This window comes from Chionomys nivalis, chromosome 10 (assembly GCF_950005125.1).
Source record: "Chionomys nivalis chromosome 10, mChiNiv1.1, whole genome shotgun sequence".
NCBI lineage: Eukaryota > Metazoa > Chordata > Mammalia > Rodentia > Cricetidae > Chionomys > Chionomys nivalis.
This window is the reverse complement of record NC_080095.1, coordinates 41,156,373-41,170,201: the sequence shown is the minus strand read 5'-3', so window position 1 is coordinate 41,170,201 and position 13,829 is coordinate 41,156,373. Positions and strand designations below refer to the sequence as shown.

At 54.1% G+C, this 13,829-nt stretch overlaps 1 protein-coding gene across 5 annotated transcripts in view; it reads left to right on the top strand.

The window, feature by feature from the left end:
* Positions 1-1,012: 1,012 nt before the first annotated feature.
* Positions 1,013-13,829, top strand: part of Papln (papilin, proteoglycan like sulfated glycoprotein) — a 28,509-nt gene continuing 15,692 nt past the window's right edge. For 3 of the 5 annotated variants that reach the window (XM_057782870.1, XM_057782869.1, XM_057782868.1), the window contains exons 1-11: positions 1,013-1,066; positions 5,077-5,192; positions 6,541-6,601; positions 6,843-6,945; positions 9,496-9,626; positions 10,251-10,374; positions 10,799-10,879; positions 10,964-11,136; positions 11,231-11,354; positions 11,670-11,796; positions 12,656-12,863. In XM_057782870.1, coding sequence (XP_057638853.1) covers positions 1,013-1,066; positions 5,077-5,192; positions 6,541-6,601; positions 6,843-6,945; positions 9,496-9,626; positions 10,251-10,374; positions 10,799-10,879; positions 10,964-11,136; positions 11,231-11,354; positions 11,670-11,796; positions 12,656-12,863 — 1,302 coding nt within the window. Of the gene's footprint in view, positions 1,067-5,076; positions 5,193-6,540; positions 6,602-6,842; positions 6,946-9,495; positions 9,627-10,250; positions 10,375-10,798; positions 10,880-10,963; positions 11,137-11,230; positions 11,355-11,669; positions 11,797-12,139; positions 12,206-12,655; positions 12,864-13,829 lie in introns of all 5 variants that reach the window. The other 2 variants (XM_057782867.1, XM_057782871.1) reach the window with 2 other exon arrangements.

Here is a 13,829-nt window from a genome sequence, read left to right as displayed (position 1 = left end):
TTGAATTTGAGCAGACCTTTTGCCTAGACTGACCTTGAACTCTTGGACTCTGGTGGTATTCTTGCCTCAACCTCCCAGTAGCTGTGGCTACAAGGTACCTCCCCAACTACACGGCACCCACCCTACACCACACCCGGATAAGCAATTGAATTTTTTTTTTGTTTGGTTCTTTTGGAGATAAGATTTCTCTGTGTAGCCCTAGCTATCCTGGAACTAGGCTCTGTAGAGTACCCAGCACTGCAATTGAATTTTTTTAAACTATCATCATACGGAGGATTTTCCCTATATATTTCTATATATCTTCTGGCGAGGCTGGGAAGATGACCCTGTCAGTGAAAAGCTTGCTGTGCAAGCATGTGCCCCGAATCCAGGTCGCTACAACTCAGGTAAATTGCTGTCGCAGCACACTCTGGAACCCCAGCCCCGTGGGGAGGGTTGGGGAGGCGGATCCCTCCAGCTCATTGGCCAGTCTGCCTAGCTGAAAAAGCTGAGCAGCAAGTTCAAAGAGAGACACTGTCTCAAAAAAATACCGGGGCGAGCAGCTTAGGAAGATACCCACGATCAACCTCCAACCTCCCCGGTCCCATGCCTGCACACGCTAACACATACACATTCACACCCTTATTTTGGGTGATGAAAATTGACAGCAAATCGATTATTGTTAGCTGTCTTTAAGTGGGATGAAATGGCCTCTTAATTTCTTACTGAGTTTAACAGCCTGATTACTTTGATTCCCAACTCGCTCAGTTCTTCAACAACACAGCCGTATTTTTAACCATTCTTTCCCCTCTGAAATCCCCAAACAAGTTGCTCCTGTGCTTCTGTCTGCTGCCGACCAAGCCGTCTCTCCCTCGTGCGTGAGTTGCGTGACGTGTTGTCTAGTGAGCTCCATGGTCCCGGCAGACCGGGTCTCCGTGAGGAGGAACATCCCACCCACATAGCAAAAGCCACTACTTTCGGCAGCTGTTGCGGCCTCTCTGGCTCTAACCCGTGGCTTCTCCTGCAGGCGGAGATGTTGCTGTTGATTCTCACGTTCCTGCTGCTGGCCTCCACTCCAGGGTCTTGGGTGAGTGCTCTTGGGTAGGGCTCTGGGAGGCTGCTTTGGGAGCGGTGGGGGAGGGGCAGGAGATGGGCAGTGCCGGAAGATGTGGAAGAGCTGAGCCTGCAGCGCTCCCAGAGCCTTCACAAACCAGGGCACCTCGGAGGTCTGCCTGGGACGTTTAGCTTCCTAACGGGGCAGTCTGCCTGAAGGAGGCGGCTGGGATGTTCCGTCTCTCTCTCTCTGGGGTTGGGTCTGTAGCTACTAGGTTCATGTGTCTATTGCACACTTGAAATGTGGCTGGCATAACTCAGGAGCTTCTGATGTTGGCTTGAGCCTAATTTAAACTACAGGTAAATGTGGCTATCAGGTTAGTGCAAACCTGGAGGGTGGATTCTGGAAGCTGTTTCATGAGGGAGCTTAGGGGACGGGACTCCCTGGAGTCAGTCCTAAGGCAAGGCAGGGAGGAGGTCAGAGGGCTTGCAGAGCTGGGTGCTGAGCAGAACAGAGAGGACGGAGGCAGCCAGGTCCCATTCTCCTCTGAAAAGCCCTGCACAAGGGAGATCATAGCCCTGCTCATCCCCAAGAAGGCCCAGATGAGAGAGGGAAGACTCAGGGTTGGCTGGCTGTCTTGGAAGGAAGGGGGCCTGCTCCCCCCCATGCTAATATGAGTGGAAAGTGAGGAAGGCAGGCAGGGGTTGGTGTCAGTGGTAGGCACTGGGCAGCGCCCCCTCCCCCCCAGCTCATACTCCGACACATGGGTATGCCGGGCAGTTGGCGGACTGAAGCCTCCTTCCTTATTTCACGTGCCACATGTGTCTACAGTCCTTGCTCCCTAGAGTCTGCTCTCTGAGGTTCCTCAGCGCATGCTGGTGACTTAGCTGCATGCAGGTGAAGGCCCAGAGGGAGGAGTCTCCATGACCGCACACCAGGGTGAAATCCCAGAGCCCCAGAACCACTCCCTAATAGCCGCTTGACTCCAGCTCGTCCTCCAAGCCACAGACAGACCACCCAAATCCCACACTGCACACGGGCTGTCACACAGATGAGCCTATGGTTACAAAATACACTGGATCCTATAAGGTCCCTTCTTCTGTGTAGGAACCCTGAGTGGCCTCTGCCTCTTCCTCCTCCTCCAGCAGGAAAGGCCCAGAAGAAGCTGGGGTCTTTCCCTGTCCTCTGTGTAGTAGAGAGGTATGTAAGGCTCAGCTCCCTGTATGGTGGCATGATCCTCCATGAGGTCCTGATCACCCCGGGGTCCCTATCAGGCCTGCCTAGTCAGTCTGCTTGACCATCCAATCAGATGGATAGTTAAAGGCATGGCTGGGAGTCCCCTCACCCCTGGCCTATTGTCTCTGTCCCTTCTGCACAGCAGGCCCCAGAGTCTTTTGGGACAGGTAGGAAAAGGGGGCTCCTGAGTCAGGAGGACGAAGGGTGGGGTGCTGAAAGCAGCCTGAGACAGGCGGGAACAGGCCCAGAGCAGGGTTGGGCCACACCGGCTCCTGGCTTCATACCTCCGCACAGCTGGGGGTTTAGATAATTATGGAGAACAAAACGTGCTCGCGGCTCAAGGCCTGATGGGTGTGGAAATTGTGCAGGGAGCACGGTTCAGTATTGCACAGACTAGGCTTCATCCACACACCGGCGGGAGGCCTCTACCTGCAGGTGCTGGTCACAGGAAGCAAGGAATGTCTGTAAGAGGCACCTGGCAGGAGTGTGGCATCTCTAGGGTCCCAAGTTCAGACCATTCTCCTACCTGTCAGACATTCTAGAATAACTTTGTGGCCAGAGCATCCTCTATTGCTGTGGACACATGAGTTGTCCCTACCTTGCCTCCAGAACAGCCGGATTTCTGGGGGCTGCTGCTCCAAGGGGCATACACAGCATCCAGACAGATGCTGAGCAAGGTCAACACTAGCCAGGCAAATGAGGGCAGCCGGTCTACAAGGGCCACATCCTGGTACTTAGCACATGGGGCTGTGGTTGTGCACACCTTTAATCCCAGCACTCAGGAGGCAGAGGCAGGCGGATCTCTGTGAGTTCGAGGCCAACCTGGTCTAGTTCCAGGAAGGTACCAAAGCTACAGAGAAACCCTGTCTTGAAAACAAAAAACAAACAAAACAAACAAGCACATGGCAGCACAGCTTGAGGCTCACAGGGGCCAGAACCCCAGCCTGGAATGTTACTCCAACACACGATAAGGAGCTCTCCCCTTCAAAACAGAAATTCAAGCCAAATAAAACCAGTTTACATGTTGTTGCCAGAATACCTGAGCATTTTGGTTCACTGGTTTGGAAAGCCTGGAGGTTCTGTTCTAGCTGGAACTGGAGGGGTGGATGATTTACAATGAGAAGCTAGACCTTTGGTCTGGCTGGCCTGTGCTTCACTCTGTGTGTGGTTAGTGAGTTCAGTGCGGTTTACTCTGCTTTTGAATTGTGGTCTATAAAAAAAAGGGTAATGAGATATTTGATGTTAGGCTTGAGCAAACATCCCTGTTCACCTCAGACTGGCTAACCAGAAGGCCCCACGTTGGGAAAGGGCTTGTTTTTCTAAACAATGGGAGTTCTATTTTCTAAGAGTTCTTATGGTGACACCTCAAAATTCCCGTTTCAGCACACGGGACATGCTTACGGCGCCTCTCTGCACCCTTGTCCTCAGGATCCAGTGTCTCGGGAGGGGGCACAGTCCTAGGATGGAGCACCGAGCGTTTCTGCTTGGTCCTCGGCGTCGCTTTCCTTGGGAGCCAGTAGGCTGTGAGGATTACATGAAAGAATGCGTACCACCTGTCCATGGCGTGCTGGCTGCAGGGTGTTACATCCATAGCGAATTTCCATTGTGTAATCTCAACGAGGCAGATTAGGTCTAACTCTCTCCCTCTCACATAAACTCTCAGGGGTCAGAAGTTCAGGGCTGTTTCATTTCACGAAATCCTCACTTTGTTTGAAGCCTTCCTTCCGAAGACATTTGCCAGTCTAAAGGGCTGTTCTTACCCTAGCCATTACAGCAGGTTTTCCAGCAGAAAGGCTTGCTGGAGGACCAGGAAGACACGCCCATTCACACTGTCTCTTCGCGGAGTACTAGAGACTGCTGCCCAGCTCTTGTGTTTGTGGGCCGTCGATGAGACCTTAGGATCTTAGGGCTGGGGCTGGTAAGCTACGGGAAACTAAGAGTTTTGAGCATTGTGCAAGGAGGCAAGTTTTCAGGTTCTCCTATAAGGGCTGGGAGAAATAATAATGGGGTACGCTTGGGAGTCTCTGCCACAGATTACCCCAAATACTGTAGTCCCCCTACCCAGCGCACACTAGGTTCTAGTTGAATAGGAGCAGAAGTGGTACAACAGACTTGGGGTGGCTCTTCTTCAAGGGAGTCGACTGACTTTCTGTCCTGTCTTGGTTATACTGTCTGAACAGACAGAGAGGCCCACCTGCCTGAGGACCTGCCATGATCTTTCCCATCTAAATGGGTGGGCCTGCTGATCCACAGGCTCCATTTAAGGGACACCAATCCAAGTTCTGCCCTTGCCAAGCATAGCCTCTTCCTGGCCACGTCCCCTTGCCACGCCCCCAGGCCACGCTCTCCCTCCGTGCCTGGTAGACACCCAGAATACGCGGTTTTCTTGCTAGATGAGTAGACCACAGCTGAGCAGCGAGCTCCCAAAACAAGGCATTGAGGTACCCTCGTCCTAGGTTCCTTCTCCCTTTTCTTCAGGGTCCTTTCTTCCACATTAGAAATGACCCACAAATGCCTGCACTGGCTGCAGGGCCCCTCCCCCAGGGCCCCTGGAACTGCAGGCTCTTCCCAGCTGACTGAGCCCAGTCACACCTAGGCTGGCTCTTCCACTCACTCCTCCAGACAGCATCTTAAGTTTGCAATGAACATTTTGGAGTACCCGATGGTGCTTCTGTGTCCTGAACAGGCAGTACTGGAAGCCCTCAGGTGCTTTGAACCTGTCGGGGAGCATCTATCTCTGCAGGGTTCTGGGTGCCAAGTGTGTGCATGCAGGGGTGATGGTGAGGCACAGCCTGTGTCTTTTACAGGCTCGGAATGTGAGGCAGCAGAGTGACACCTGGGGCGTCTGGGGTGAGTGGAGCCCCTGCAGCCGGACCTGTGGAGGAGGCATCAGCTTCCGGGAGCGCCCCTGTTACTCCCAGAGGTAGGGAGGGGACATGTACAACCTGCCTGCCCCTTAAAAGAGGGCAAGTGAGGAATGCAGGCTGCTGGGTGGGGAGCCTGACGTCAGGGCCGTTGTGGAAGAGTGATGTGTGTATAGGAAAACCGATATTTCCTGTGTAGTCACCTCTGATTCAAACACTCAGCCTAGACTGAGAGGAGCTGGGCCGCGTCTGCTTCCTCCCTGTGGCGCCTGGCGCTTAGGGGGTGGGGTTGGGTGGGGCTTCATTTGTAGAGTTGATGTGTTGTGGCTTTCGAATCCACTGGGAGTAACCAGAGACTTAGACTCAACTAGAATTTAGATTAGATGTGTTAATTTATTCTTAATACTGGCAGAAGAGCAACATCCTTCGAGCCCATACAGTTTGCCATGTGGAAGGGGGTTACCGTGATGTAAGGCGGACATCAGGAAGGCGCGCATTCCAGCTGTCCATGGAACCCACAGCTGGGCAGGAACAGTGTTTTACTCCCCTCGGCTGTTCCCCCTATAGAGTAACAAAAAGCCCATTTCATCCCCTTTTCATAGCTGCAAGCAGGTTTTTACAGAACCAAAGGCAGCTGTCAATACGTCTCTCCTACTCTTAGCTCACCTGCAGGCCACGGATGCCTGGCTCCATATTAAGTCTCTTTAGCCTTTACGGGTCTGAGCACTCTACTGACTGGGTTAGAGCTGCTCCTTTCTAGGCTGGCAAAAACTCAGGTTAGGGCTGGCTGTCCACGTCCCTCCCCACCAGTGAACGTCACCCTGCAGTTCCTAGTTGCTGTGATTTCTTTGCCCTTGGCTGCTTTGTCAAGTGCAGAGGACCCTTCCCGGGCAAGTGATTTTAGAATTTACTAGGAGAATTTAGATAGGCTCTGCAGGAAGGTGGTCGGGTTCGAAGGAAAGGTAATGAGGCGCCTCCTACTGGTGGGTTTGTGAACTGTTTCCCGAGAACCTGTCAAGTGTGATGGGTAACAGTAATCTTAGCACTAGTGAGGCAGAGGCAGGATGATCAAGGTCATCCTTTGCAACAGAGTCAGCCTGGCACTTTGTCTCAGAAAATAAAAAGAACCAAAACTCCAAATATCCTGGAATATTATTATTAAGTCACAGATTGAACCCGCAAGTAGGGGTGTAGTATGTGCGGGTCAAGGGCATTGAGGCCAGGAGTCAGGTCAAGGGTAGGGACAATCAGCCTAAGAACAGTACAAGCATGGTCTGGTTCCACCCACCCCTCAGCTTGCCTCGGGCTTTGGTCCAGCCTTGCCCATCTGGGGACCCTGCGGAGGGGCCGGGAGGGCCCAGGGACGGGTGGGGACATTGGGGTCTTCCTGGTGCTCTTGCCCCATAGGAGAGATGGAGGCGCCAGCTGCGTGGGCCCCGCGCGCAGCCACCGCACCTGCCACACAGAGGTAAAGCCTGCTTGGGCCCTGTTCCCCACAGCCCCGCGCCACTCCCCACGGCCCCGCCTCCAAGCCTCATCCTAACCTGTTCTGGGAACCCGCCAGGCACTGAGGGGGAGAGCTGGTAGTCCCTTCTGAGACGGTGGATGGGACAGAGGCGCAGGACCCAAGGGCTCCAGGGCATGGAGGGTGGATAGGGCAGGATGGCAACTTCCCTGGTGCCCACGTTGGCACCCACGTTCTCATGCAGAGCTGCCCAGATGGCATGCGGGACTTCCGGGCTGAGCAGTGCGCAGAGTTTGACGGCACCGACTTCGAGGGCCGGCGCTACCGGTGGCTGCCCTACTATGCTGGTAAGCGTGCCACCCTGCTCTGCTGGCTCCACCCCTGCCTCCCGAACAGCACACCAAAAGTTATAGCCCTTGCCACTTGGACAATGACCTGGCCCTTTAATGCGCCCGCGTTAACCCAGTAATGAGCGTGGTGTGAGTTCTTTCAGGCCTTTTCTCTCCTCCATATGCGTTTTCAAAGTTGAAGCTTTGGTGTGTCTCTCTCCGGCCTAGCTTTGTTCAGTTCTGAAGCTTCCTCCCTGTTCCCACAGAGGTGTGGAGTGAGGAGCCGCATGGAGGCGTGGCGCTGCTTGGGGCCATGACTGCCAAAGTCAGGAAATAACTTGGTACCCATCTACCCAGACCAGCATGTAGTCTGGGGAAATGCTGGGTGGGGTTCAGGAAAATAACACCACTGTGTATGAATCTGAATCATTTTGGAATAGCCAAAAGCTGTCTTAGGAGCTAGGGTTTACACTCCATGGCAGAATGGGTTTCTAGCATGTGCAAGGGCCTAGCACAACCAAATTTCAAGTGTGGTGGCACACACCTGATACCTCAGTGCTTACGTCAGGAGTTTGAAGCCAGCCTGGTCTACTTGGTGATGCCTTGCCTAAAAACAAAATAAACATTAAAAAAAATCAAGCCTCAGGAAAAGTCTGGGGCATTGTTTTTTTCTGCGAATGATCCCTAGAGACTCTGCACACTGATGTCCAGCACTGAACTCTGTCCCCTCTGTGGCCCTGGCGTCACCGTGGTCAGAAATGACCCCCCGGGATCCTTTGGCATGCAGTACTCCTGAGATATATGTTAAAAATAACCTTCACATGGGACTGGAGAAATGGCTCAGCAGTTAAGAGCACGAGCCACTCTCCCAGAGAACACAAGTTCGATTCCCGTCACCCATGTCAGGCAGCATATAACCATCTATAATTCTAGTTCCAGGGAATCTGATACCCTCTTCTAGCCTCCTACCCTCACCTGTGACACACACACACACACTCACACACACACACTCGTGCACACTGATGATGATGATATGAGGGGTGGAAAGATGGGTCAGTTGTTCAGAGCACGTGCTCTTTTTTTTTTTTTTTTAAATAGCTATTTTGGATTACTCGGTTGACCATTGGGCAGATTTTTTTTTTAAGATTTATTTATTTATTTATTATATACACAGTATTCAGCCTCCATGTATGACTGCAGGCCAGAAGATGGCACCAGATCTCATTACAGATGGTTGCGAGCCACCATGTGGTTTCTGGGAATTGAACTCAGGACCTCTGGAAGAGCAGTCAGTGCTCTTAACCTCTGAGCCATCTCTCCAGCCCAAGCACCTGCTCTTGATCTACCAAGGACCTGAGTTTTGGTTCCCAGCACCGATGTCAGGTGGCTCACAATCACCTGTAACTCCAGTCCTGAGGGATCCCAAGCCCTCTTATGGCCTCCGTGGCACCTGCATTCATATGTACATGAATGCACACATGTAAACAAATAGTTAATCTTTACTTTTAATCTTAAAAGATTATAGGGTTGGCTGTCTTCTGGACAGGATGATGATCTTGTTAGCGCTTTGGTGCTCTCTGAGGTCATTGAGACATACAGGGAGTTTAAGGCCATCCTGGTTTGGGATTTATTTTGGAAGGGGGAGCAGAGTCTCCCTATGTAGTTCTGTCTGTCCTGGAACTCACTATACAGATCAAGCTGGTTTCCAACTTGGAGATCGCTTGCTGCTGGGATTAAAGGTGTGCACCACTGTGCCCATCCCTTAAGGCTAGCCTGGCATAGAGACCTCACCTCAAAGCAACAAAATTTCCGGGTGGTGGTGCATGTCTTTAATCCCAGAACTCTGGAGGCAGAGGTAGGCGGATCTCTGAGTTTGAGGCTAGCCTGGTCTACAGAGTGAGTTCCAGGACAGCCAGGGCTGTTCCACAGAGAAACTCTGTCTCAAAAAAAAGCAAAACAAAATAAAGCAATAATATAAAGAATGGAGCTTTGTAGAGGTTGCTGCTTGACTTGATCTCCAAGATGCAAATAGGTTTGCAGAGAATATCCCTTCTCCCTGGGAGAGGGTTGGGATTCGGCGCTGTTTGGGGGTTGTTGTAAACCCCTCTCCTGGCAAGAGTGTACTTTTGGCTGCTGCCCACACCTCCCTGGGGGATTCTTACAAGGCCATGTGCTAGGAGCTCGGCTTCCCCTCTTGTCCACCTAGCCCTCAACAGATATTTGGGTGTTACTTACTTTGTGGTTGTTGTGCTAAACACCCTGAGGGGTAGCTCGCAGAAGGAGTTCATTTGGGCTTCTGACTCCAGACTGAGGGGTAGCTCACAGGAGTTCATTTGGGTTTATGACCCCAGAGAGCAAGTCCATAATGACTGGGGCTGGAGTGGGAATCTGGCTGAGAACTCAAACCGGAAGTGGGCGAGGCTCTGAGCTTTTGAAGCCTACCCCCGGCAAAGCTCTTTCCGGAGGACTCCCCTAAACAGCGCCACTAGCTAGGGACCAGGTGTTCAAATATGTGAGCCGACGGGAGACAGTTCTGGGTCAGGATGTCACCTTCTCTCGCCTACCTAGCCCCAAACAAGTGTGAACTGAACTGCATTCCCAAGGGGGAGAGCTTCTACTACAAGCACAGGGAGGCCGTGGTGGACGGGACACCCTGTGAGCCTGGCAAGCGGGACGTTTGCGTGGATGGCATCTGCCGAGTGAGTTATGCCCCTGCCCGGCCTCCAAACTGGCTGGGGATTGTTATGCCCGGTGTCTTCCAGCCCCAGCAGGACCAAGTAGCTGTCAGAAGCTTGGTGGCTTCTTAAGCCACTAGCTCCCAGAACGCAATGTGGTCATTACAGATGTCCGCTGACCACCTCAACTTTGCCCCGGAGAACACTGACCTCATGAGAGAAACTCTAGATGGCTAAAGGCTGTCCTCAACCAAACCCAACCAAATGTAAAAGGACAGCTGTAGGCCACGAAAGAGCCTAGACATTTCTCTCTTGCTTTCTCCTCTGAGTCAGCTTCAGGCTCTTGCAGGCTCTTCCCATGAACCTGCCACAAGATGGCAGCTCCAAGCCTCTAGCATAGCAGCCTGTCAGCTACCAGGAGCCCCAGCTCCCTGACCTGCTAGCCTGGGCTCACCTGAACCGTTCTCTGAGGAAGGAGGGAAACAACCCTCCAGGCGTGCCCAAACCCACATTTATGGTGTTTCATCCAAACCGGGAGAGACATGACTTCCAGAGGAAGAGTGGGAGTGGCTAGCAGGAGTCGGGATAGGCCTGAGCTGTCCGTCCACATCTCTCATCTTGCCCTCATTCCCCTTTCCCTCCCCCAAGGTTGTTGGCTGCGATCACAAGTTAGACTCGACCAAGCAGGAGGACAAGTGTCTGCAGTGTGGAGGTGACGGCTCCACCTGCTACCCGATCACAGGAACCTTTGACGCTGATGACCTCAGCAGAGGTGGGATCACACAGGGGGCTCTGAAGGGGTCTCTGGCCTGTCTTGGCTTGCCTGTCACCTTCTCTGACCAAGGCTTGAGGCCAAGCGATCTCACGGTACTCAGCGGGTCTGACTCAGGTCATGTGACTGCAAGGCAGCGGCTGTGCCCCTCCCTCACCTTGGCTGTACCTCTCCTGGGACTCCCGCCCACCTGTGCGGTCTAATCTCACACTGCTGATACTGGACGTCCCCTCTCAGCCCTCCCCACCTTGTCCTTGCCCCCATGCTGTCTCTGTTTCTCCCTGAGATGTCAGGGGTCTAGACTCTCACGGCTCCCACCCCGCCACAACCTGTGTAAAGCTAGTTCCTCTGCCGAAAGCGCTTTCCCCAAGAAGTCCCACCAGGAACAAACCGGCACCCCTCACCTGACTCTTGTCCCGATCAGGCTACAACCAAATCTTCATCATTCCTGCTGGGGCCACCAGTATTCGCATTGAGGAAGCTGCGGCCAGCAGAAATTTCCTGGGTGAGAGCTGGTTTGGAGCGGGGCAGGCTGGGGCTCAGAGGTGACTGGCTGTCCCACGTCCCCTGACAAGCGGAGTCTCCACAGCCGTGAAGAGCGTCCATGGAGAGTACTACCTCAACGGGCACTGGACCATTGAGGCAGCCCAGGCTCTGCCAGTGGCCAGCACAGTCCTAGAGTACGAAAGGGGCGTGGAGGGGGACCTGGCCCCTGAGCGGCTCCAGGCACGGGGCCCCACCTCAGAGCCCCTGATCATTGAGGTGAGTGAGGCGCAGAGGGAGGTGACCCTGCACAGGGGGGCTGCCCTGGCTACCACGGGCCGGGCACGGGGACTTGAGCGAAGACTCTCTGCAGCTCCTCAGCCAGGAACCCAACCCTGGCGTGCACTACGAGTACTACCTGCCGTTGAGTGACCTCAGCCAAGGCTTCAGCTGGAGCCACGGCTCCTGGAGCGACTGCAGCGCTGAGTGCGGAGGAGGTGAACACGAGGGTCTGGGGGAGGGGACAGTTAGGTTAGCCTTCCCCATGAAGGGCTGCAACCTTTGCCAGGATAAGGGAACTCTCCTAGGAGGGAACTGCCCGCTGTGGCTCCTGACCGAGGTCTCTCACTCACCCCTAAGGCTCTCTGAGCCTCCCTGTACTCCTCTGTAAGTTGGTTATGATGGCGGTACCTGCCACAGAAGGTTGCGTGGGACTTACCCAGGGCTAGCTATGGGTCTAGTCCCGATGGGTGCCTGACTGGAGAGTTCTTCTGGAGAGTACTGGTCTACCTGTGTGGCTCTGCCCCCGACAGGCCAGCAGTCTCGCCTGGTGTTCTGTACCATTGACAACGAGGCCTACCCGGACCACATGTGCCGACACCAGCCACGGCCAGCCCACCGACGTTCCTGTAATCCTCATCCTTGCCCAAAGACCAAGCGGTGAGGCCTTGTCAGCCCCTTCCACCTATGGTGGAGCCCAAGAACCTGGGTGGGAGGGAGGGGCGCTCCTGAACTGTTTTAGGCATAGGGTCGAAGAGTGGGAAGGGGTGCTCTTCACACCAGGCGACAGCTGTCCCTGAGCATGAGGCCCAAAAGCGTTCTTTCCATTCCTGGGTCTCGTCACAGAATCAGAATGCGTAGGCTGGGAGCAGCAGGACTGGGGACAGTGCCAGAGGGTCCCTGTCTGAGGCAACAGGGGGCTCACACAGATGACTAGGGGTGAGGCAGAAATTTGGCCAAAGGGCCAGTAGACTTTGGCAAACGCCTTTGTTCGTGCACGAAGGATCTCTTTCCTGCACCGGCCGGGAGCATGGCGCCATTCTGGGGCCCAGCATGTGTGTAGGAACAGGTAATCCGTGGGTCAGGGGGTTCCTGGAGGGCTGGTGTTGGTACCCTCACTTTCCTGGCCTGGTGAGACGGTGGTGGACTTGGCTTTGCATGGTGTTTGGGGCTTCCCTTTCCTTTGGCCCTTGTACCCCCAGCCAGGCAGGGCTTCTCCACATACAAGGAGCAGAACCGTCCTGGAGATGACCCCACACAGGAGGGCAAGGGATGGAATCTGACTGGGATGCCAGACCCAGTGAGGAGGAGAAAAGGAAGTGTTGGGGCACAGATACGAAAGCCGAAGGGCAGCAGCCAGGCTGTCTGTTAGACAGACCCTTTAGGGGATGCCTAGGAGGGCCTGGCTGGTGGTTTCTCCACAGAGTTCTTGGGAGGGGTGCGGTGAGCCCCCAGTGCACTTCGCGCTGGGGAGCTGCGCGCTCCTGCCCCAGGCTTACCTGTTTCCATTTTCTGTCAGCTGGAAGGTAGGACCGTGGACACCCTGCTCAGTCTCCTGTGGGGGTGGATTCCAGTCTCGCCCTGTGTACTGCATCTCCTCAGATGGGGCTGGAGGCCAGGAAGCTGCGGAGGAGGTCCAGTGTGCTGGTCTACCTGGGAAGCCCCCTGCCACACAGGCTTGTAACCTGCAGCGCTGTGCAGCCTGGAGCGTGGAGCCCTGGGGAGAGGTGAGGCCTTGCCGAGGACCTTGAGCTGTGTCTCCTGCCTGGGTAGCAGCAGGCTTGGGCTGAAAGGCTTGTCGTCAGTGTGGAAGGAAGCTTACTTAGGTCCTCAGAGGCGAAGGGACCTTGCTGGTCGTCTTGGAAGATGTAGCCAAGGCTGGGATGAGAAGCAACTTGGAGACTCTGGTCCAGGGTTCTCCTCTCTTTAGCATCCCAGGGCTGGGTGGGAAAGGGTTTGTGTTTTTTTTTTTTTTTTAATTCGAGACAGGGTTTCTCTGTGGCTTTGGAGCCTGTCCTGGAACTAGCTCTGTAGACCAGGCTGGTCTCGAACTCTCAGAGATCCGCCTGCCTCTGCCTCCCGAGTGCTGGGATTAAAGGCGTGCGCCACCACCGCCCGGCCGAAAGGGTTTGTCTTGACTGGAAGACAGAGCTGGATGTGTTTGGGGGCGAGGGAAGCATTGCCTCCTGCACCCAAATACGGGGCATGGAGGCTGTGGAGATAGCTCAGCAGTTAAAGAAGACTTTCTGCTCTTCTAGAAGGACCTGACTTTGATCCCCGCACCCTCTGTCAGTGTTTTCACAGCTGCTTCTAACTCCAGCTCCAAGGGATCTGACTCCCTCTCTGGTCTCACAGGCACCCCCACACAAGGGGCACATACACAGGGAGACACACGCATATACACATAAATAAAAATAAAATGATACTTCCAGCCTGTGGAACAGTGACTCAGCCTCTCTGGGCTTCTTTTTTTTTTTTTTAATATTTATTTATTTATTATGTATACAATATTCTGTATGTATGTCTGCAGGCCAGAAGAGGGCACCAGACCTCATTACAGATGGTTGTGAGCCACCATGTGGTTGCCGGGAATTGAACTCAGGACCTTTGGAAGAGCAGGCAATGCTCTTAACCACTGAGCCATCTCTCCAGCCCCTCTCTGGGCTTCTGAGTGAGAGAAAGGCCCCAGAGGG